This window comes from Thalassophryne amazonica, chromosome 2 (assembly GCF_902500255.1).
Source record: "Thalassophryne amazonica chromosome 2, fThaAma1.1, whole genome shotgun sequence".
NCBI classification, from domain to species: domain Eukaryota; kingdom Metazoa; phylum Chordata; class Actinopteri; order Batrachoidiformes; family Batrachoididae; genus Thalassophryne; species Thalassophryne amazonica.
Genome location: NC_047104.1, coordinates 154914400 through 154940587, shown reverse-complemented (window position 1 = coordinate 154940587; position 26188 = coordinate 154914400). Strand labels below are relative to the sequence as shown.

At 43.2% G+C, this 26188-nt stretch overlaps 1 protein-coding gene across 1 annotated transcript in view; it reads right to left on the bottom strand.

Annotated features, from left to right (window-relative positions):
- trip4 (thyroid hormone receptor interactor 4) overlaps positions 1-26188 on the bottom strand; it is a 330410-nt gene that overhangs the window by 267188 nt on the left and 37034 nt on the right. The window contains exons 7-11 of the mRNA XM_034159790.1: positions 23441-23656; positions 23233-23362; positions 21927-22120; positions 21690-21814; positions 20008-20099 (exon numbers count right to left, since the gene is read on the bottom strand). Coding sequence (XP_034015681.1) covers positions 20008-20099; positions 21690-21814; positions 21927-22120; positions 23233-23362; positions 23441-23656 — 757 coding nt within the window. The remainder of the gene's footprint in view (positions 1-20007; positions 20100-21689; positions 21815-21926; positions 22121-23232; positions 23363-23440; positions 23657-26188) is intronic.

Below are 26188 nucleotides of genomic sequence, written 5' to 3'. Positions count from 1 at the left end.
AATGGAGGAAACAGGCAGACCATGGACGCATTGTGTAGATTTGGTAAAAATGTATATAAACATAACTAGTACCATGGGGTTGACACCGTATGAAACATTGTTTGGCAGAAAATATCGATTGCCATATTATGGACAAATTTGGGATGTACCTGAGGAAGCCAATTTGGCGGATTACATGAGAAAAATGTTAGAAGGACAACGAGGGAGAGTTCCAAACACTGATGATCCCATTTCTCCACAGGAGGACCCTAAAGTGGTACCTGGAGACTGGGTGTTGATAAGAAGCATCAAGAGAAAACACTGGCATTCACCTAAATGGGAAGGGCCCTATCAAGTACTACTCACAACACCCACAGCTTTGAAAATTGGGGAAAGAAGTACATGGATTCATTTAACTCACTGTAAGAAAGTAATTTCTGCAGACACAGACAAACAGTAAGAACAGTAGGACAAGACTAGTAATAGTGTGTGAGCTTGGTGTTAAGATCCAGGTTAGACACGAAAGCTAGCAGAAGACATTAAGAAGCCACTGTTCTGAACATAGGTGTGCTGTAGTGTGCAGAAATGGCGAAAGAAAAAAATAAAAAGAACGAGGGTTTCTGGACCCCACGGACAGTCCTTGTTATGCTACTTTTCTTTTTTGAATTGGGATTATTATTAAAAGCCATGAGCACGGGACATGATAATAAGGATCACATCCGCAGATTGCAGAGACCAAAAAGAAGTAACGAAGACCCCAGTCCGATAATAAATGCCACAGTACATAGCTGTGATGGGAATAATGCGTACCGATTTGGTGTACAAGCCTGCATTCCTAGAAATACTTCTGTGATCATCGCTGTACCATATAGTGGTCTTACCCATGGAATGCCGGATGGTGACAGAGGGACTAATTACGGAAATAGTTTCTCATGGTATATGACCAACGATCAACAAGATAGGAGATGGGAAACATTGGTAGCCGATGAATGGAGTAGATGGACACCAAGATGGGCACAAACCGAGTGGGCTAAGTACCAGAGTCAAATTCTCAAAATGTATCAAACAGATGATAAGCTGTCTATAGTGGTGAATACCACAGAAAAAGGAACCATATTCCCACCTGATATAGAGGGAGACTGTTGGTTGTTCCTCCTTTGGGTATACAAACAAGGAAAAGATCCGTATTTCCATTTCTTCCTCTGTGAAACAGATAGAGTAGAGCAACCAATATTGACCGAATTAAGTACGTCAAAGGGGGTGTCCATACAAGCAAAGGGGGTGCCCATACAAGGCACAAAAGACATGAAGGCAGATGACTGGTTCCTAGTAACTACAGGAATTAGTGGACAAAATAACAATTGGCTTTTAATGGCAGAACAAGCAGGACTAGCAGCAAAGAAGGACTGTGTTGTATGTATGGGACCCAGACCTATATTACAGGTAATACCGGCAGCATTACCCAAAGACTGTCTACTGACTGCTATGACACAGACATACATTGCGGCAAACAACAATTGTTCTAAGTGGGACAAGATCTATCCAGTGACCAAATTGACTAAGATTAAACCTTTATTCTCAAGCAAAGTTGGGCATGCTAACCATACATGTGTACACTTGACAGGGACAAGTAAGACTTTGGGTAGCTTAAACCACACCGCCTGGTGTAAGAATGTGGTCCATAGTACTCCAACATTCAAACCTGTCGGGAGGAGTGACGTATGGTGGTGGTGTGGGGATAACAGAATCTTTGACAGACTGCCACGGAATGTGTCAGGTTATTGTGCATTAATATCATTATTGTTACCAGTTGAAGCCATACCCATGACCCCTGAAGACGTTACGACATATGCAGCCTCTCTTATTCCTGAAGATTGGCAGAAAGGCATAGCCAGACATAGAGTAAAAAGAGATTGGAAAGGAGTGGGAAATCCAACATATATTGACGCAATAGGAGTCCCCAGGGGAGTGCCTGACGAGTATAAACTGGTTGATCAAATAGCAGCTGGATTCGAATCTTCCATCTGTTGGTGGTGTTCAATTAATAAAAACGTGGACAGAATAAACTACATCCACTACAATGTACAGAAATTAGGAAATTGGACTGAGGAAGGATTTAAGGCTGTCCATTCACAGTTAGAAGCCACGTCCCTTATGGCCTTCCAGAATCGTATTGCTCTGGATATGTTGTTGGCAGAGAAAGGAGGTGTTTGTGCCATGTTCGGAGAACAATGCTGCACATTCATTCCCAACAACACGGCTGCAGACGGCAGTCTCACTCAAGCCATTTATGGGCTGAGGACGTTGAACAGGAAGATGAAAGAGCACAGTGGAGTAAACACCGAAGGCTGGGATTGGTGGCTGGAAGGGATGGGAAAATGGAGGTCTTTGATTTCTTCACTATTAGTGTCTATAGCAGTATTTGCTGCAAATCTAACATTGTGTGGATGTTGTTGTATTCCATGTCTCCGAGGCCTTGTAAATAGAATGATAACCACAGCAATAAGTCCAGGACCAGGAGGGGGTCCAGCATCATATCCACTTCTGGGGACAGACGACGACGAGGAGGACGATGGCTCTCCTGACCTGTACCCAGACCAATGGAAGTATGATGACCCAGACACCGATGATGGTGACAATGATGACATCACCTCTGGGGTGTAAGCCTATAGAGAAAACATACCATGATGAACCTCTTAGTGAAAATCTCAAAAAGAAGTGCTAAGCTGAGTGATGCCTACTGTATGTTTAACAGGCGATAAACAGGAGGGGAATGTTAAAGATTTTGTATATATGTTATCACTGTTAAACATTTGTACATTTGTCTTCTTTCTCATGAGAACGGTGTTGTGCTGTTTTGCACTTCACCCTGAGAATGTACGTGTTATTCAACCTTGTTTTAGCTTTGTCTTCTTTCTCATGAGAACGGTGTTGTGCTGTTTTGCACTTCACCCTGAGAATGTACGTGTTATTCAACCTTGTTTTAGCTTTGTCTTCTTTCTCATGAGAACGGTGTTGTGCTGTTTTGCACCTGTCTTAACCAAGCCTGAGAATTCAATTTTGTTTTAGCACTCTGGGGTCAATCTGAGCTGGGAATGAAGGGCTGGATGTACTTATTATTATAATATAACTTTGTTTTCGCAGCCTCTAACGACTGGGAGTAAGAGAACGTTTTGACTGTTGTGATGTGGTGCTTAGTGTGAAGGACAGGACACTTCAGGCAGATGCAGAACAGCAACTGCAACAGACGAACGAGATGTGCTGACCTGTGTAAAAGAAAGTGTTCTTCCTTACAGCTGCACTTATTGACGTATGCGTTTATGTTACGGGAAGAAACTTGCCTTGCGTCATCACCCCCACCCTTAGGACAAGTTTTTTGTTTATGTGATGAGGGCGTCTCTTAATAAAAAGAGCGGAAAAGCAGGCCAGACTTTAGTGTAGCCTTGGTGTACAGCCTGACTGCACTCCGCGCGTAAAATTTGACTTTCTGTCTCACTGGTGTTTCTTGACTCTGTTTGTCTTGTTAAAGGTTTTAGAAATGTTTGGAGGAGAAAATACCCAACACTTCCCTGAGACGGTTTCTGACAGTTTGTGCAGAAATTCTTTGGTTATGCAAACCGATTGTTTCATCAGCTGTCCGAGTGGCTGGTCTCAGACGATCTTGGAGGTGAACATACTGGATGTGGAGGTCCTGGGCTGGTGTGGTTACACGTGGTCTGCGGTTGTGAGGCTGGTTGGATGTACTGCCAAATTCTCTGAAACGACTTTGGAGACGGCTTATGGTAGAGACATGAACATTCAATACACGAGCAACAGCTCTGGTTGACATTCCTGCTGTCAGCATGCCAATTGCACGCTCCCTCAGATCTTGCAACATCTGTGGCATTGTGCTGTGTGATAAAACTGCACCTTTCAGAGTGGCCTTTTATTGTGGGCAGTCTAAGGCACACCTGTGCACTAATCATGGTGTCTAATCAGCATCCTGATATGGCACACCTGTGAGGTGGGATGGATTATCTCAGCAAAGGAGAAGTGCTCACTATCACAGATTTAGACTGGTTTGTGAACAATATTTGAGAGAAATGGTGATATTGTGTATGTGGAAAAAGTTTTAGATCTTTGAGTTCATCTCATACAAAATGGGAGCAAAACCAAAAGTGTTGCCTTTATATTTTTGTTGAGTGTATATACTGGTTGATAGCGCAGGCGAAGAAATTTGAGAACTCTAATTTTTGTGAAATGGAGGATTCTGGCTCAAAATGAGGCCGATGTGGTAGCCCACCACAAGACCTGGGTGGCCTGGGTTTGCAGATTACTTGAGGAAAACAGTTGAGAAATTATCACAAAGCACTTTATTCCAAATCTAGAGTGCCATGTTCAATAGATGAAGGAAAAGCCCACAGTTAATTAAAACTAAGTGCTGATTAACTTTGAGTTGTTTTCTCTCTGTCTCTCTCTCTCTCACACACACACACACAACTCCAAAAATATTGGAACCCATAGTATTTCACATATTTTAATTTATTTCAAATACATAAAAAAAATAAAAAAATAAAAAAAATCTAAAATTATCTTCCTGAAACTCAAACTGCAAATCTCTAGAACTTGATATAATTTCATTAAAAATTTAAAAGTCAAGATGATGGGTTGCATAAATAATGGAGCTTGGACTTTATTTCCATAAATTATGAAGAAATGCAAACAGTATGGTACTCTATGGTAAATCTTTCCCTGAGGGAGTAATCAAGTTCCCTGAGGGATTAATAAAGTTCTATCTAATCTAATCTCTAAATAGGATAAGTGTGGTGGGCAGAGTGAACCAGCGAGTGCAGGGTGTGTGTGCACCTGAGAAAGTGCTGTCAACGCACATGCTACTAGGTGCTAATAGAAGCTACTTGGACCAGGAAGCAGTTAGCTTTGTCGCTAAGTGTGCATTGGAGGAAGGTGAACCCAGCTGGGAACAGGCTCACAGATCTGGCAACTTGCTTCCAATCTCGACAAGGTTGTATTCATTCCTTTTATTTCTGTTTAACACTTCTTTTGGTTTTGAAGTGCACCTACTCTCAATCTTATTTAACTCCAGTCCACCTGTTGTGAATCGCCAGCAGTTAGCTTTTGCTAGCTGTTAGCTTGCATTAGCTAGGTCACTCCCCCCCCCCCTCCATTTCTTTAATACTTCATTTCATACTTCATTTTTCAGTGTAACTGCTGTGAATTTTAGCTCATTACTTTAGGGGAGGTGATCATGTAGCGGTTAAGCGTTGGGCTTGAGACCAGAGGATCCTCGGATCAAATCCCAGCCTGACCGGAGGGGAAAAAAAAAAAAAAAATCACTAAGGGCCCTTGACCAAGGTCCTTAATCCCCAAATTACTCCCGGTGTGTAGTGAGGAGTAGGAGTGGTTTACTCTTAACAGTTTTTTTTTTTCTTTTCTCCTCCTTCCCTCCCTCCCTCCTTTAATAACTGTTTCTACCAGTCTAACACTCCTGTTACTTGTTCAGTGTAACTTCTGTGAATTTTAGCTCATTAATGTACTCCTGTGTGAACCTTAGAAGTGGTTAGCACATTCGTTAGTGGTTAGCTCACGCTTGCTTCGCTATACTCTTGAATTTTCTGGTGCACAAAGCACACTACTTTACACTTTCAGTAAATCCTGCGTGATGCTGGCAGCAAGGGTGGTTCTTTTAGAGACCCATGTCCATAAGCTAGAATAGCTTCTTAGCTTAGTGGAGATAGATGTTACGGGTACTCCAGACGAGGTTAGTGTTGGGCCAGCTAGTATGCCCATTAGCCTAGAAATGCCAGCTGTGGAGAACAGCTTTTGGACTGTGGTTAGGCGGAAGAAATTACATAGAGCTTGGTGTCTGGTTGTGGTACCCTGATCACACTCGCCACTGCGAACTGGTTTTCTCCCTTGGATAGGCCTGATGTGAGTTCTTTGAGCCCACAGGTGACTTTCACTGCTATCTCCAGAAACTCCACTTCTGAAACGCCGGGCTTTAGTGATAGGGGATTCTATCACCCGCAAAGTCAGGTTACACAAATATAATTCGTTTGAGCATCTGATTCTCCGCTCTGCCCCCGATGCTACGTATTGCCAATGTCAGAAGAATAAAAATCAGCCGTATTATTTTGTCACTGTATACAGGCCCCCTGGCCCATACTTTGAATTCTTAAATGAATTTGGTGCGTTCATCTCTAACTTGTTAACTAGTGCAGATAACATTCTGATTATTGGTGACTTCAACATTCATATAAATAAGCCTTCTGATCCCCTCTGCAAATCATTTACAGAAATTGTCGATGCATTAGGATTTCAGCAATGCATTCAGGACTCGACGGACATTAGTGGAAATACCCTGGATTTGGTTCTCGCACGTGGTATTGCGGTCACGAATATTGACATCATGCCTCTTGCATCGGTGGTCTCTGATCACTCCCTTATTAGGTTTACAGTTTTGCTGCCGTGTTTAGTGGAACAACCACCTTATCACTGCGGCGACGCATCAACTCCTCAACTACAACTGAACTCAAAGCTAGACTGCCTGATATCTTAGCTTCACGTTTGGAAAATGCCCAATCAGTAGACAGTTTTGTGGATAGTTTAAACTCAGCACTCAAAACTACACTCGACATGACTGCGCCACCTTTATTAAAACCATCCATCCAGCCATCCATTTTCTTCCGCTTTATCCGGAGTCGGGTCGCGGGGGCAGCAGCTCAAGCAAAGCCGCCCAGACCTCCCGATCCACACACACCTCCCTCAGCTCCTCCGGGGGAACCCCAAGGCGTTCCCAAGCCAGCCGAGAGATGGAGTCCCTCCAGCGTGTCCTGGGTCTTCCCCGGAGCCTCCTCCCAGTGGGACGTGCACGGAACACCTCTCCAGCGAGGCGTCCAGGAGGCATCCGGAAAAGATGCCCGAGCCACCTCAACTGACTCCTTTCGATGTGGAGGAGCAGCGGCTCGACTCCAAGCTCCTCCTGAGTGACCGAGCTCCTCACCTTATCTCTAAGGGAGTGCCCAGCCACCCTGCGGAGGAAACTCATCTCGGCCGCTTGTAGTCACGATCTCGTTCTTTTGGTCATGAGCCAAATCTCATGACCATAGGTGAGGATCGGAACGTAGCTCGATCGGTAAATCGAGAGCTTTGCCCCTCTACTCAGCTCTCTTCACCACGACGGTCCGATACAGCGGCCACATCACTGCAGATGCTGCACCGATCCGTCTATCGATCTCACGCTCCATCCGTCCCTCACTAGTGAACAAGACCCCGAGATACTTAAACTCCTCCACTTGAGGCAAGGACACTCCACCGACCTGAAGAGGGCAAAGCACCTTTTTCCGGTCGAGAACCATGGCCTCGGATTGGGAGGTGCTGATTTTCATCCCAGACGCTTCACACTTGGCTGCAAACCGCCCCAGTGCACGCTGAAGGTCCTGATTTGACAAAGCCAACAGAACCACATCGTCCGCAAACAGCAGAGATGAGATTCTGTGGTTCCCAAACCAGACCCCCTCTACACCGTGGCTGCGCCTAGAAATTCTGTCCATAAAAATAATGAACAGAACCGGTGACAAAGGGCAGCTGTGGCGGAGGCCAACGTGCACTGGAAACAGGTTTGACTTACTACCGGCAATGCGAACCAAGCTCCTGCTGCGGTCGTACAGGGACCGGATAGCCCTTAGCAAAGGACCCCGGACCCCGTACTCCCGGAGGACTCCCCACAGGGTGCCCCGAGGGACACGGTCGAACGCCTTCTCCAGATCCACAAAACACATGTGGACTGGCTGGGCAAACTCCTATGAACCCTCGAGCACCCGATGGAGCGTGTAGAGCTGGTCCAGTGTGCCGCGACCAGGACGAAAACCACACTGCTCCTCCTGAATCCGAGGTTCGACCATCGGTCGAATTCTCCTCTTCAGTACTCTGGAATAGACCTTACCGGGGAGGCTGAGGAGTGTGATCCTCCTATAGTTGGAACACACCCTCCGGTCCCCCTTCTTAAACAGAGGGACCACCACCCCGGTCTGTCAATCCAGAGGCACTGACCCGATCGCCACGCGATGTTGCAGAGGCATGTCAGCCAAGACAGCCCCACAACATCCAGAGACTTAAGGTACTCGGGACGGATTTCATCCACCCCAGGAGCCCTGCCACCGAGGAGCTTTCTAACCACCTTGGTGACTTCGGCCTGGGTAATGGATGAGTCCGCCTCTGAGTGCCCAGTCTCTGCTTCTTCTTCGGAAGACGTGACGATGGGACTGAGGAGATCCTCGAAGTACTCCTTCCACCGCCCGACAACATCCCCAGTCAGGGTCAACAGCTCCCCACCCGCACCGTAAACAGTGCTGGTGGAGAGCTGCTTCCACCTCCTGAGGCGTCGGACGGTTTGCCAGAATCTGTTCGAGGCCGACCGATAGTCCTCCTCCATAGCCTCCCCGAACTCCTCCCAGACCCGTGTTCTTGCCTCTGCGACCGCACGGGCTGCGGCACGCTTGGCCAGCCTGTACCTGTCAGCTGCCTCTGGGGTCCCACCTACCAACAAAGATAAGTAGGACTCCATCAGCTTGACGGCATCCCTTACTTCTGGTGTCCACCACCGGGTTCGGGGATTGCCGCCGCGACAGGCACCAGAGACCTTGCGACCACAGCTACGAGCAGCCACGTCAACAATGGAGGTGGAGAACATGGTCCACTCGGACTCCATGTCTCCAACCTCCCCCGGGATCTGGGAGAAGCTCTCCCGGAGGTGGGAGTTGAAGACCTCGCTGACAGAGGGTTCCGCCAGTTGTTCCCAGCAGACCCTCATGATACGTTTGGGCCTGCCAGGTCTGACCGGCTTCCTACCCTCCCAGCGGTTCCAACTCAGAGTGAGTTGGTGAGTTTATTAAAACCACGCCCTCCAATACACAGTCACCTTGGTTCGATCAATGATTACTTGTGTGACCTCAAGCATAGAGATAGAGGTCTAGAACGGAAATGGCGTAGTTCAAAATTAGAAGTATTCCACCTCACGTGGCGTGATGCTATCTTAGACTATAAGCATGCATTACTGGCTACAAAGCGGACCTATTACACTGATTTGATGAACAAAGACAAGCACAACTCAAAGTTCTTGTTCGACACGGTGGCAACACTGATTCATGGACAACCACCTGTAAGTCGCTCTCCTTTTACAGCACAAGATTTCTTGGATTACTTCGAGAAGAAAATGGAAGACATTAGGTTAAACATATTCCAGCATGCTTTAACCCAGCCACTACACCCTGCTATTGAGATGGGCGCCATTCCTGAGGTATTATCTAGATTTAGAGAATTTGAGAGTATCTCTCTAGGCATGCTGATGAAACTCAAAATGTCTTCAAAAAGCACAACCTGCTTATTTGATCCTATACCAACAAAACTGTTTAAGGACCTGTGGCCCACTCTTGAGCCGACTGTGCTGGAAATTATTAATCTTTCTTTAACTTCTGGATCTGTTGCTAAATGTTTCAGATCTGCAGTGATTTAAACCATTACTTAAGAAATCTAATCTTGACCCTAGTGTATTGAAAAACTATTTGCCAATACCAAATCTATCATATTGCTCAAATTCTGGAAAAAGTGGTTTCACATCAGCTTGTGGACCACCTTACTGAGAATCTTTCTGAGCTAATGCAGTCTGCTTTTATAAAATATCATTCCACAGAGACGGCTCTCACTAAAGTGGTGAACGATCTTCTGCTTGCAATGGATTCAGACACCACTACAGTTCTGGTGCTTTTAGATCTCAGTGCTGCTTTTGATACCGTGGATCATCATATTCTACTCGATAGGCTGGAGAATCATTTTGCGATTACTGGGAGTGCCCTTGCATGGCTGATGTCATACCTGGCCAGTCGTTCTCACTGTGTTTTGTACAATAACACTACCTCAAGCTTTAGTGACATTAAATTTGGGGTTCCCCCGGCTTTTCTCCCTGTATATAGCACCCCTTGGGCACATATTGCGGCATTTTGGGATTACCTTTCATTGCTATGCTGATGATACTCAGTTATACATGTTGATAACTGCTGGTAATCTCATCCACATAAAATCCTTAGATGCCTTACATCAGTGAGAAGCTGGGTGTCTAGCAACTTCCTACTTTTAAACTCTGATAAGACTGAAATGACAATTCTTGGTCCAGTGAGATATCAGCATCAATTTGACCAGCTAGCACTTAGCCTAGACTCATATGTCATACATCATACTGACAAAGTGAGGAACCTTGGGGTAAGTTTTGATCCTACATTGTCCTTTGACCTCCACATTAGAAATATTATGAGGACTGCTTTCTTCCACCTACAAAATATACAGTTGTATGCAAAAGGTTGTGCACCCCTGATAATTTTCATGATTTTCCTTTATAAATCATTGGTTGTCTGGAACAGAAATTTCAGTTAAATATATCGTATAGCAGACGAACACACTGATATTTGAGAAGTGAAATGAAGTTTCTAGTATTTACAGAAAGTATCCGATAATTATTTATACAAAATTAGGTATGTGCATAAATTTGGGCACGCTTGTCATTTTATTCATGTGCATACATTTAGCACTAATTACTGGAACACAAAATTGGTTTGGTAAGCTCATTGACCCTTGACCTCCTTACAAAGGTGAATCCAATCATGAGAAAGGGTATTTAAGGTGGCCATGTGCAAATGTTTCCCCTCTTTGTATCTCTTCTAATGAGTGGCAACATGGGAGCATCTACACAACTCTCCAATGACCTGAAAACAAAGATTGTTCAACATCATGGTTTAGGGGAAGGATACAAAAAGCTATCTCAGAGATTTCAGCTGTCAGATTCCACTGTGAGGAACATAGTGAGGATATGGAAGACCACAGGCACAGTACTAGTTAAGGCCAAGAAATATCTCAGATAAGCTGAAGCGAAGGATGGTGAGAACAGTCAGTCAACCCACAGACCTGCTCCAAAGACCTATAACATGATCTTGCTGCAGATCGTGTCTCTGTGCATCGTTCTACAGCGCACTTTGCCCAAAGAGATGCTGTAATGCAGAGGAAGCCTTTTCTGCATACACACCACAAACGGAGTAGCTTGACGTATGCTAAAGCACATTTGGACAAGCCAGCTTCATTTTGGAATAAGGTGCTGTGGACTGATGAAACTAAAATTGAGTTATTTGGACATAACAAGGGGTGGTATGTATGGCTGAAAAAGAACACAGCATTCCAAGAAAAACACTTGCTACCTACAGTAAAATTTGGAGGTGGTTCCATCATGCTGTGGGGCTGTGTGGCCAGTGCAGGTACAGGGAATCTTGTTAAAGTTGAGGGGCACATGGATTCCAGTCAATATCAGCAGATTCTTAAGAACAATGTTCATGAATCAGTGACAAAGTTGAAGTTGCGCCAGGGCTGGATCTTTCAACAAGATGACCCTAAATACTGCTCAAGATCTACTAAGGCAATCATGCAGACGAACAAGTAAAATGTTCTGGAATGGCCATCTCCGTCCCCAGACCTGAATATTTTTGAAAATCTGTGGTGTGATTTTAAGTGAGCTGTCCATGATTGTAAACCAACAAACCTTAGATGTTTTGTAAAGACGAATGGTCCAAAATACCTTCAACTAGAACCCAGACTCTCACTGGAAGCTATAGGAAGCTTAAAGAGGCTGTTATTTCTGCAAAAGGAGGATCTACTAAATCAAATCAATTTTATTTATATAGCGCCAAATCACAACAAACAGTTGCCCCAAGGCACTACATATTGATGTATTTTTTTTTCTGTTGGGGTACCCAAATTTATGCACCTGCCTAATTGTGTTTAAAGAATTACTGCACACTTTCTGTAAATCCTATAAACTTCATTTCACTTCTCAAATATCACTGTTTTTTTCTGAAAATGCTATATTTAACTGAAATTGCTGATCCAAACAACCAGTGATTTATAAAAGGAAAATCATGAAAATTATCAGGGGTGCCCAAACTTTTACATATCACTGTAGCAAAGATTCATCCCATCCTGTCTGTGGCTGATGCTGAGACCCTGATTCATGTGTTTGTCTCTTCTAGACTGGACTACTGCAATGTTCTATTTTCTGGTTTACCACAGTCCAGTATTCAGGGTCTACAATTGGTTCAAAATGCTGCTGCCAGACTTTTGACACAAAGCACCCCCAGTTATCCAGCTTCTTGATGAAGTGGTATAGAGGAGGATTTTCTTTCACCAAAACATCAAATCTAGGCTTGTATCTAAGATGTACCTTCTCGCAAATTGTAGCAGAACTTTCAGGTCTTTAAGAAAATCCTTCTCCTGGTTAAAACAAAATACAATGCAAAAAGCATGCAAAACAGAGTTCATGCCCAAGAACGGTGTATGTAAACAACCAACCTCATCTGTATGTTCACAATTATTCAGTAAATCTCAACATTACGTTAATAGATGTTTGCAGATGACATTGTGATCTGTAGTGAGAGTAGAGAGCAAGTTGAGTCTAGTCTGGAGAAGTGGAGATATGCTTTGGAGAGAAGGGGAATGAAAGTCAGTAGAAGCAAGACTGAGTACATGTGTGTGAATGAGAGGGAGCCCAGTGGAATAGTGCAGTTACAAGGAGTAGAAGTGTTGAAAGTAGATGAGTTTAAATATTTGGGGTCAACTGTTCAAAGTAATGGAGAGTGTGGTAGAGAGGTGAAGAAGAGAGTGCAGGCAGGGTGGAGTGGGTGGAGAAAGGTGGCAGGAGTGATTTGTGACCGAAGAATATCAGCAAGAGTGAAGGGGAAAGTTTACAAAACAGTAGTGAGACCAGCTATGTTGTATGGTTTAGAGACAGTGGCACTAACAAAAAGACAGGAGGCAGAGCTGGAGGTGGCAGAGCTGAAGATGTTGAGATTCTCTTTGGGAGTGACAAGAATGGACAAGATTAGGAATGAACATATCAGAGGGACAGCTCAGGTGGGACGGTTTGGAGACAAAGTCAGAGAGGCGAGATTGAGATGGTTTGGACATGTGCAGAGGAGGGACCCAGGGTATATAGGGAGAAGGATGCTGAGGATGGAGCCACCAGGCAGGAGGAGAAGAGGGAGACCAAAGAGGAGGTTCATGGATGTGCTGAGAGAGGACATGCAGGTGGTTGGTGTGACAGAGGAAGATATAGAGGACAGGGTGAGATGGAAACGATTGATCTGCTGTGGCGACCCCTAACGGGAACAGCCGAAAGACAAAGAAGAAGAGAGGCTGTGGGCAGCCACCAATGTGAATTATTATACACGACATAAGGACAAGAACATCTTACCTGCAATAACTCATGGTACAGTTTCTACCATTCCGTGGGCCTGCTTTGCATCAAATACATCAATGCAGTGATGAAATCACAAGATAACCAAGGCATGTTAGAGTAAAATGTGTTGTCTTGTGTCAAAACACTCGGGTTGAAGTGAAGGTCTTTCAGCAAGACAATGACCAAAGCACACATCTAACAGTCCAAAATAATGGCTGAAAACAGAAGGATGGACCATTTTAAACTGGTTTGCAATGAGTCCTGACTTAAATCCCATAAAAAATATTTAGAGAGAGGTGTAATCCTGTGTTATACAAAGAACTACTGCAAAGTCAAGAGCTTGAATGCATTGCAAAGGAACAGTGGTAGAAACTACCTGCAAACAAATGCAATAAGATTCAAGAGGTTGTCGTTGTCAAAGATTCTTCAACCAAATATGCCAAGAACACAAGAGTACATTCTCTGTTTGTATTATTCCATGACTATTTAAGATACATACTGTTTTTAATCCCAATCAGTTGTAAGGCCCAGAATGAAGATAGAGAATTGCATTGCATCTGTGCATGTATGACCACATCAAAGGTCCCACTAATTTTGTGCAAATGACAACTTGAACAAAACTGCTATGATTTTCACCAAATCTGAACTGGGGATCCTACCTGAGTGTACCCCTGGCAAGTCTGAATATGGTATGATCAGGTGTCACCAAGAGCCTCCAAGAACCCATCACTTTACTGAACAGAGTACATTACCATGTAGGGGTAGTTCTTTTTTTTGTTCAGTACCAGCCAGATCCATTTCATGTCCCATTTCATGACACCGACACAAACAAAACCATCAAAATTCGTCTACTTAAATTATAAACCTTCGAGCTTTAATCTTTAAAGGCTGAACTGCCAATATTCTATTTACCCAGATCCCAGTACGATAGCGTGGTTTTGTCAGCAACACAGCTGGTTGTTACCATTTCCAAACATGGTATCATAGATTGTCGGATGGTCACTAACAGCCTAAATTTAAATTGTTATGATTTCAGTGTGACATGTCCTTTAATTAAATGTGTTCTAATTTCACAAAAATGATGTAGTTTTAAGATATTTTGAATTATGTGCTTGAAACTCAAGGTGTAATATCACTCATTTATATGGCAGTGAGATTATTGCATGTTTTCTTGTGCTTCGAGTGAAAATAAAATTTCAGCAGTTTTTGCTCTGTCTATCTACGGGGCCGGTTCATTCATATACGAGGTCTGTTAGAAAAGAATCCGACCTTTTTATTTTTGCAAAAACTATATGGATTTGAATCACGTGTGATTGCATCAGCCAAGCTTGAACCTTCGTGCGCATGCGTGAGTTTTTTCGCACCTGTCGGTTGCGTCATTCGCCTGTGAGCACGCCTTGTGGGAGGAGTGGTCCAGCCTCCTTGGCGGATTTTCATTGTCAGGAAATTGGCTGAGCGACTGCCGCTTTACTGCATCAAATGTTTTTCAACTGTGAGAGACAGCCAGGTGGAAACCATTTGGAAAATTCAGATGGCTTTCAGTGAAGATCTTATGGGGATCACACAGATTAAGGAGCATTACAACCGGATTAAAGACGGCCCACAGCGGCTGAGGGCACGTCGCGCTCCGAGCGGCCATCGACAAGCTGAAACGACCAGATCATTTCCAAACTGAATGCTGTGTTGATCCGGGACGTCGTTTGACTACTACAGAAATGGCACAAGAGGTGGACATACCACTTTTTCGGCACATTCCACTGTTACAGGAGTTTTTGTCATGGAAAGAGGAGCGGAGGAATTTGCCACAGAGCTACTAATGGCGCGGGACAAAAGCACCTCTGTGTTGGTCTCACAGGACATGCCCTGACATGCCCAGCTCTTGCACCATTCGGAAGATTCAGACGGCTTTCGATGGCTTTTCAGTCGAGTGAGTATCCGAAAAATTGTGTAACAGCTGGACATGCCACAACATGTCCTGTGAGACTTCCAACACGGAGGTGTTTTTTTTGTTGCGCGCCATGAGCGGCTCCGTGCCGACGCGCGAAATCCTCCGCACGTCTTTCATTACAAAATCTCCTGTAACAGTGGAATGTGCCGCAAAAGTGCTATGTCCAGCTCTCTTGCCATTTCTGTGGTAGTCACACGATGTCCCGCATCAACACAGAGTTCAGTTTGGAAATGATCTGGTCGTTCCAGCCTGTCGATGGCCGCTCAGTGCGCCGCACGCTCTCCGCCACTGTGGGCCGTCTTTAAAAAGGTTTTAATACTCCTTAATCCGTGTGACGCCGACAGAATCTTCACCGAAAGCCATCTGGTCCGTTACTTTTTGAACAGACCTCGTATATTATATATATATATATATATATATATATATATATATATATATATATATACACATATATACACACACACACTAGCTGGGGTACCCGGCGCTGCCCAGGCTAGCCTGTTTTAGACATAAGCCAAATGCCAATCATTTTAATCAAAACAATTAACCAACATTTGTTTTTGTAATGCTGATGTCTTATAAATATAATAGTTAATGGGCTAAAGTTTGTCCAGCAGAACTATAAGAGGTGGACTCCCCAACTAAGTGGAAATACTGGTTAAAAGACAACACATTTGAAGTCCTTCATGCAGACTTTGTTTTGCAATCAAATTTATAACAAAATTACACACAAAAGGTAGGTAACAGTAAATGGAAATATCAATGAATCAAAATTGAGGTAGTGGTGTATTTCACTGTTTTTACATTGCAATTTTACAAACATAAAATGAATGCATTCAGACAGGAAGGCAAACTGGGTTGTACAGGACAGTCAGGAGCTTAACAGTCAAAAAGTAGCTGAAGAAAGGGATTAAATAAACAGAGATGACCAACACATATACTGGGCTGTAAATTTGAATCTGCCTGGTCATACCCACAACTGACTATTTTGGGGGTAATTTTCAGTTCAACTTTTTTAAAAATGGTACCATTTTCCCCATGTCATGGGGAATCAGAATATATATAGTTTTTAGGGTTACATATTATAGTTTTTTGAGTTTATCCCGGACAGACAGAAAGACAGACAGAAGTGGCAGCATGAAAAGCACATGGTACAACACTGTATGGTCTTACATAAATGGCTATTTTGGGGGTAATTTTCAGTTCAACTTTAAAAAAAAAAAAAAAAAATTGTACCAGTTTGTTCCCCATGTCATGAGGATACAGAATATACAGTGAGGAAAATAAGTATTTGAACACCCTGCAATTTTGCAAGTTCTCGCACTTAGAAATCATGGAGGGCTCTGAAATTTTCATCTTAGGTGCATGTCCACTGTGAGTGACATAATCTTAAAAAAAAAAAAAAACTGAAAATCACAATGTATGATTTTTTGAAAATAATTTATTTGCATGTTACTGCTGCAAATAAGTATTTCAACACCTGCCAATCAGCAAAAATTCTGGCCCTCAAACACCTGTTAGTCCACCTCTAAAAAGTCCACCTCCACTCCACTTATTATTCCAAATTAGAAGCACCTATTTGAGGTCGTTAGCTGCATAAAGACACCTGTCCACCCCACACAATCAGTAAGACTCCAACTACTAACATGGCTAAGACCAAAGAGCTGTCCAAAGACACCAGAGACAAAATTGTAGACCTCCACAAGGCTGGAAAGGGCTACGGGGCAATTGCCAAGCAGCTTGGTGAAAAAAGATCAGACTGGGGCTCCATGCAAGATCCCACCTTGTGGCGTATCAATGATTCTAAGAAAGGTGAGGAATCAGCCCAGAACTGCACGGGAGGAGCTGGTCAATGACCTGAAGAGAGCTGGCACCACTGTTTCCAAGGTTACTGTGGGTAATGCACTAAGACATCATGGGTTAAAATCATGCATGGCACGGAAGGTTCCCCTGCTTAAATCAGCACACGTCCAGGCCCGTCTTAAGTTTGCCCAGGACCATTTGGATGATCCAGAGGAGTCATGGGAGAAAGTTATGTGGTCAGATGAGACCAAAATAGAACCTTTTGGTCTTAATTCCACTCGCCGTGTTTGGAGGAAGAAGAATGCTGAGTACCATCCCAAAAACACCGTCCCTACTGTGACACATGGGGGTAGAAGCATCATGCTTTCGGGGTGTTTTTCTGCACATGGGACAGGACGACTGCACTGTATTAAGGAGAGGATGACCGGGGCCATGTATTGGGAGATTTTGGGGAACAACCTTCTTCCCTCAGTTAGAGCATTGAAGATGGGTCGTGGATGGGTCTTCCAACATGACAATGACCCGAAGCACACAGCCAGGATAACCAAGGAGGGGCTCCGTAAGAAGCATATCAAGGTTCTGGAGTGGCCTAGCCAGTCTACAGACCTAAACCCAATAGGGAGCTCAAACTCCGTGTTTCTCAGCGACAGCCTAGTAACCTGGCTGATCTAGAGAAGATCTGTATGGTGGAATGGGCCAAAATCCGTTCTAAGGCACATGCACGTCTTCTTTTTTTAGACTTTTCTTCTGCTTTTAACACTATCCAACCACATATTTTAATAAATACGCTTGTTAAGGATTTTAAACTGGATTTTACTATGGCAGGTTGGATTTTGAACTTTTTAACAGGGAGATCTCAGCGAGTGAGGGTAAATGGTTGCCTTTCTGATGTTTTATATTCCTCAACAGGCTCACCACAGGGTTGTGTGCTGTCCCCTCTCTTGTATATTTTGTATACAAATGACTGTTGCAGCCACTATAAGAATCGCCATATTTTAAAATCTGCAGATGATTCTGTTATAATCAGTCTCCTGCATGGTGATGAAAGGGAACATGGCCCTGTCGTGGCAGATATGGTTCAGTGGTGTGACGACTCCTTCTTGCAGCTGAATGTTGACAAGACAAAAGATATGGTTATTGACTTTCGGAAACGGATGTCCTCACCCAAAACCACTATAATCAAAGGCCAACAGGTGGAGTATGTGGACAACTATAAATATTTGGGAACGCTGATCGATAGCAAGTTGAACTTTAATGACAATGCAGACCTGCTGTACAAGAAGGGGCAGCAGGATCTGTTTTGTCTTCGTAAGTTGTCATATTTTCAAGTGGACAGGACAATAATGACCCTATTTTATAAATCTTGTATTGAATCGGTTTTAAATTTTTCGATGATGTGCTGGTACGGAAATCTCAGCATTAAAGCAAGGAAGCCACTTCACAACTTTGTAGAATTGTGCAGCAAGCTTTTGGGGGCCCAGCAGACCTCACTGTCTGACTTGTTTTCCAGACAGGTGAGGAGGAAGGCTCAGAGAATTTTATCTGATCTGGCCCACCCTCTCCATGGTGAATTTTGTTTTTTGCCATCTGGAGCGAGGCTTAGGTTTCCTACAGTGAGGAGTAACAGATATAAGCATTCCTTTGTACCTGTGGCTATCTCTGTTCTGAATGCTGACCGGAGGAGAGAAGCAGATACATAGGGTTGATGGCAAATCGTGTTAGGTAACTCGGTTCCTTTTCCATCGATCCAGGTCTGTACTGTGTCCCCCTTGTGTACTGAATGTTTGGTGTGTTTTTTCTTTTCTTTCTTTTCTTTTCTTTTATTCTGTGCTTTTCTGTATACCCATTGCTGTACAGCTCGTTGCTCCTTTGGAGACACTGAATAAATAAAGTGAAATCCCTGCTGCAGTGTGTGCAAACCTGGTGAAGAACTACAAGAAATGTTTGACCTCTGTAATTGCAAACAAAAGCTACTGTACCAAATATTAACACTGATTTTCACAGGTGTTGAAATACTTATTTGCAGCAGTAACATACAAATAAATTATTTAAAAAAATCATACATTGTGATTTCCGGATTTTTTTTTTTTTTTTTTTAGATTATGTCTCTCACAGTGGACAATGCACCTAGATGAAAACTTCAGACCCCTCCATGATTTCTAAGTGGGAGAACTTGCAAAATTGCAGGGTGTTCAAATACTTATTTTCCCTCACTGTACGAGGTCTGTCAATAAAGTAACGGTCCTTTTTATTTTTTCAAAAACTATATGGATTTCATTCATATGTTTTTACGTCAGACAAGCTTGAACCCTCGTGCGCATGCGTGAGTTTTTCCACACTTGTCGGTGACAACATTCGCCTGTGAGCACGCCTTGGGAAGAGTGGTCCCGCCCCACTCGTCGGATTTTCATTGTCTGGAAATGGCGGAATGAAAAGGACTTTTTTCCATCAGAATTTTTTCAGAAGCTGTTAGAGACTGACACCTGGAAACCATTAGAAAAATTTATCTGGCTTTCGGTGAAAATTTTACGGGCTTCACAGAGAATAAGGTCTGTTACTACAGCGTTAAGGACCCCTTTAAGGACGCCCGGCGTGCCGCGCTACGATGACACGGCACAAGCCGACGGACCATTTCTAAACAGATGGCTCTGTGGATACGAGACCGTCGTGTGCTCTTTCTCTGGTTATCACAAGAGCTGGACATCAGACATTTTCCGGCAGATTTCACTTTTAACAAGAGATTTTGTTATGGAAAGCCATGCGGAGGCTTCGCGCGTAAAGACCAATTTGCTTTGGAAGCGAGACAAAGGAACACCTCCGTTTCAGCGTGTCAGAGGACAAGTTTGGACATGTCCAGCTCTCCACAATTTCACTGATACTTACTGGACTGGTAAGCATTGAAAGCCAAGATAGACATGTCCACACACACACACACACACACACACACACACACACACACACACACACACACACACACACACACACACACAGTATTGCCATGACTAACCTGTTCCCTATATTGCTCCTGAGAAAGGCAGTCAGTGACGTTGACACAGCCCAACAGGCAGCCAGTGGGGTAATCTTTAGGAAACTTGGGCTCTGCAAATATAACAAGAAACAGCGATGCACAGGGTGATCAAGTGGCTAGGTTTTTTTTCCCCAGGACAATTTTGTATTTGAGGTCTATTCGAACTGTGTTTTTGGTATTCACCAATAATATATTTCATAGGGATAAAACCACACATCACACAGACCTCCATTTGGAGTTTTGGTCAGCTTCCACACCAAAATCTGCAGCCTCACTGACCATGAATAGCAGGCATTAGAATTCCCAGCAGATCCGTGGGTATCAGAGTATGTGTGAGACCAATTTCCTACCACAATTACGTCAACTGATACAAGCAACTGGCGGAGCAGTTTCCATGGTGACATAAGACACACATTGATTGAGTTGGTTAAATTTCATCGAGTTGTCTACCACAACATCATCTCTCGGCTTGACTACTTAACGCCTTGCTCTTTGGGATCTCAGGTTAAAAACCCTCAAAGCCTCCAATACATCCAAAACACTGTAGATAGAATCCTGATGCGAGTACGTAAACAGGAGCACATTACACCTTTTCTCCATAACCTTCAGTGGCTCCTCATCACCTACAGAATCCATTTTAAGATTGCTCTCATCACGACCAATGCATCCATGGCAATTCCCCCTTCAAAGACCTCCTGACTCCCCACACATCCTCCCGTTCATATAACACTAATCTCCTCGGTCCCCTCGCACCAAACCTCTCACCATGGGAGACAGGGCCTTCTGTTCAGCTGCCCCTCGTATGTGGATCTCCCTCCCTGACCACCTGAGGGCTCCACAAACTGTTAAAGCTTTTAAAAAAAAAAAGCCTTAAGACATACCTGTTGTAGCTCTCCATAATTTTGAACTGCTAGCATTTTAGTCTTTTTATTCCACGTTTTATTCCTTTCTGCTGACTGTTTTATCTTAAAATTGTCTGTTTTCAATCTCTTGTTGATCCTTGGTTTTATTTTTTCCTGCAGCACTTTGGAGATTCATATTAATGAAATGTGCATTATAAATAATATTTTTTTATTATTATCATCATCATCTAAGCACAGCTATTTGGGAGGACACCCCCCGGCACAAAACCACAATCTTAAAAGAGCTCCAACACAGCTCCAACACAGTTCACACAAATCAAAATATTAATGTAAGTGACAACATTTATGCCTTGATGCAGCCCTGAAGAGAAAACATATTGCTTTTCCCTTAATTATTCACAAACAGTTTCCAATCAAGCAATTTCACTGTTGAACTTATAAAGGAACTTTAAGAGTCTAAATTTTCCACAACAAAAATTCTGTGATTTTGTCCAGGTGGAATATGCAAAATGACTTGCATTATGCAAAGAGAGGACACATCGCCTGTTTGAAGCACTGCAGTATGTGCATGTTTGCTTTCTCAAGAAAAACTCCCAAATCTTTGAAAAACGTTTTCAGTGAACAATGCACCACACCGTGTTGCTTTTGCAACAAAGCACAGGGTTTCCCCAGTGGTGTACCACCATGTGCAGCAACAGCAATACAACTGCACCTCAATGACAATGATTCCTTAAAAGACAGTATCACAAGATACTTGTTGTATTTGCACAATGAATCTGCCGAGTAGAGCAAATGTACCTTTTTTGTACACGCGACGGTAGATGCCCTCCACCTCGGCAACTTCCTGAGGAGACGGCTTCTTAGCTGCAGCAGCAATCCAAAGACGACCCCGATGGGAAGTATACCAGGTCCGCCCCTCTGTCCTACACACACATCAACAGCTTTACATCAGTCTTCAGTGTCATACAGAAAAAGCCGGCTGCAGGAGGTGACATATTTACACTGAATGTTCCCTCACTATCATGTAATTCTTACCTCTTTATGCCTTTGACCAGCAGTGAGGCCCACGGCTGGTGCATGCTGAGGCACCACCCACCGTCAGAAATCTCCTGCAGCTCTCTGTCCTGGAGCCTCAACCTGGAACGCTCCGCTTCTCCTTTATCTTCTGCCACATTCTTTCCTGTGTCCATGCTCCTCTTATAGGTGTCACCTCCTCCCACATCCACCCACTAGGAACACAGAACAGGCACTCTGTGAAATTCTCAAATGTATTACTCATCATTATTACGAGAACCTGCTAAATACTATCTGCAGCTCCTCTACAGCTTCACTGGAGAGGTGAGCTGCATGACGTCATGGTAATTTGACTCACTGTTCTAATAAATGCACGAAAACAAGCCGTCTAAGGAGGACTATTGTAATCCAATTACATTTTTTCCGTGAATCTGATTGGTTAATCATGTGAGATTTCAGACTGTAAATATCTGGGTAATGGTAGCAAAATATTTGACCATTTCACATTTGGATGTATTAATTCACACCCTGACCAGTGGTCTGACGAGATGTCATTCCTGTCGAATATATTCGACAGGAATGCATACTGCGCATGTGCAGTATTGTCGGGGTGTGGAACTGTTGATTTCTGCGATGAGAAGCACAATTTGACAGAACACCGGCCATGCGCGCTGCTAGCTGTTAGCTGAGAGAGAGAGAAAGTCGCATACCGCCGCCGCCGAAATGGGTGATTTAAAGCTACCATACGAAAGTATAAATGTGGATTCTGATACAGAATTACCGTTTCCATGTTTACTCCGCGCCCTGACCACCTTGACGGTAAGCCTCGCTGACCGAATTACCTACAGAAAATGAACCGTGCAAACGATGGAACTAAATAAGAATGGGAATAACCCCCTTGTGTCTGATGATTTGTGGATGATCATGCTGGTTATATGGTCACAAATAGAGCTTTACCGGCGACGTGTTAGCCGTTTTACTGGCGACGTGTTAGCTGGTAAGGCTCTATTTGCGACCATATAACCAGCATGATCATCCGCAAATCATCAGACACAACAGGGTTATTCCCTAATTATACTGCCGCAAATGAAATCCACCCAAAAAAATAAAAATAAAAATATACCAATCAAAAATTGGCTACATAACAATAGAATAAAACACTGAAATAATCAAACCGGGATTTTATTTTAATTATTCTGACAATTAACAAACTGTATGATTAATCAATTAATTGTAAAATTGATTGTCAAATTATTTCTAAAAAGTTGTTGCAGTTTTGTTAGCATACCATTTACATGTGTTTAAAATGTATTCTGAAGTGACCTGCCTTTGGTGGAGTCACCATGATGTTGGGATTAACCAGCTCTCCAAGGTTCCGCATTCTAGCTCGTGGTCCTGAAGACTGCGCTGACTTCGGAGGAGAGTCTGTGTTCATAGCCTTTAGCATCTCATCCAACCTGCAAATATTTTCAATACACACAATACAGATCTCTCCCTGGAGGCTCGACTCTGCAATGTTACTTCATCTTACTCACTTGCTGTAGTACTGGCTTAGGTTGTCTGACTCATCAATTACACGTCTTCCAGCAAAGTCCAATGTGATTCTCCTGTCCTTGCGAGATGCATGTCTAAGTTCCCTTAATTCCTCCTCCTTTTTCTTCAGCAGGTCTCGTTCACTGGGTGACAACCACTGATTGGACTCAGTGGCAAAGTAGTCAGACTCATCATCCAGCACCTGTGTTCTCCTGACACTTGAAATATAATGATAGGAAACGTGGCATTAAATTCATTACATGTGTCTATCAACATTTATGATGACCTTAAAAATAAAAGTTCAACTATTTACAACTTTGCACATCAAGCAGTAAACATAACCACTCCAACCGACCACTGCTGTGAGTCGTAAAGACTTGGACTAGACATGAGTAGGAGCTTAAGAAATCCAATTGCATTCCCCTGTATTATTTATATACATATGTGGAATGACAACTAATAACCTTAAAGTGCCTGAATAGGCAAAAAAGCCAAAAGCCAAAATTGGAGCCACAGTCGGGAGAGACAAATATTTGGCCAGCCGTGTACGAATGCCATGCGAATACCCAGAACATGGGCCGAAACCGCATTGACCGATTCGCACACGTGGCAGAGCGAGCGCTGTGGTCCGCTCTTTTGAAGACCTGCCTTGTCTCACCGCGGGGTTTCGAATGACATCCAACCCTTGGACTGATAACATGTAAACCAGGGTGCCCTGACTATCGCACCACTATAGCGCATGTGATTGTGTTTGAAGAAGGATTATTACGTACATTTGATCACTGACGTGCACACCCACAGCCATTGTTACCGGTAAAAGCCACCATTCCACGATGCATTGTAGTAAACCCATGATCAGGGAACCCTGTATGACATCAGTCCATATATGAGAAAAAAAAAAAAAGGAAACCCCCCGGCAAAAATTATGGAATCACCGGCCTCAGAGGATGTTCATTCAGTTGTTTAATTTTGTAGAAAAAAAAGCAGATCACAGACATGACACAAAACTAAAGTCATTTCAAATGGCAACTTTCTGGCTTTAAGAAACACTATAAGAAATCAAGAAGAAAAAAAAAAATTGTGGCAGTCAGTAACAGTTACTTTTTTAGACCAAGCAGAGGGAAAAAAATATGGAATCACTCAAATCTGAAGAAAAAAAATTATGGAATCACCCTGTAAATTTTCATCCCCAAAACTAACACCTGCATCAAATCAGATCTGCTCGTTAGTCTGCATCTAAAAAGGAGTGATCACACCTTGGAGAGCTGTTGCACCAAGTGGACTGACATGAATCATGGCTCCAACACGAGAGATGTCAACTGAAACAAAGGAGAGGATTATCAAACTCTTAAAAGAGGGTAAATCATCACGCAATGTTGCAAAAGATGTTGGTTGTTCACAGTCAGCTGTGTCTAAACTCTGAACCAAATACAAACAACATGGGAAGGTTGTTAAAGGCAAACATACTGGTAGACCAAGGAAGACATCAAAGTGTCAAGACAGAAAACTTAAAGCAATATGTCTGAAAAATTGAAAATGCACAACAAAACAAATGAGGAACGAATGGAAGGAAAGTGGAGTCAACATCTGTGACTGAACTGTAAGAAACCACCTAAAGGAAATGGGATTTATGTACAGAAAAGCTAAACGAAAGCCATCAATAACACCTAAACAGAAAAAACAAGGTTACAATGGGCTAAGGAAAAGCAATCGTGGACTGTGTATGACTGAATGAAAGTCATATTCAGTGATGAATCTCGAATCTGCATTGGGCAAGGTGATGATGCTGGAACTTTTGTTTTGGAGCCGTCCAATGAGATTTATAAAGATGAATGAATGAATGGATTTATTTGGCACACACACACAAATCCGAAAAAACAGAAACATACAAATAACATGAATGTTATATAAACAAAGCCTGTGAGTCCGAAAGGGTGTGGGTTGAAGCAAAGCTTATCAACGCCCACCCCTGCTAGTACAAGTCCAACAATTATAACAGTCATAATAACAAACACAAATTCACAACACACTACATATCAACACACAGACATACACTTCAATATTCAATTACACTTCAATTCATGTATATATATATATATATATATATATATATATATATATATATATATATATATATATATATATATATATATATATATATATATACACACACACGAGGTCTGTCAATAAAGCAACGGTCCTTTTTATTTTTTTCAAAACTATATGGATTTCATTCATATGTTTTTACGTCAGACATGCTTGAACCCTCGTGCGCATGCGTGAGTTTTTCCACGCCTGTCGGTGACGTCATTCGCCTGTGAGCACTCCTTGTGGGAGGAGTCGTCCAGCCCCTCGTCGGAATTCCTTTGTCTGAGAAGTTGCTGAGAGACTGGCGCTTTGTTTGATCAAAATGTTTTCTAAACCTGTGAGACACATCGAAGTGGACACGGTTTGAAAAATTAAGCTGGTTTTCAGTGAAAATTTTAACGGCTGATGAGAGATTTTGAGGTGATTCTGTCGCTTTAAGGACTTCCCACGGTGCGTGACGTCGCTCAGCGCTCTCAGCCGCCGTCGTCAGCCTGTTCAAGCTGAAAACCTCCACATTTCAGGCTCTATTGATCCAGGATGTCGTGAGAGAACAGAGAAGTTTCAGAAGAAGTCGGTTTCAGCATTTTATCCGGATATTCCACTGTTAAAGGAGACTTTTTTAATGAAAGACGTGCAGACGGGTCCGCGCGTAAGGACGCAGC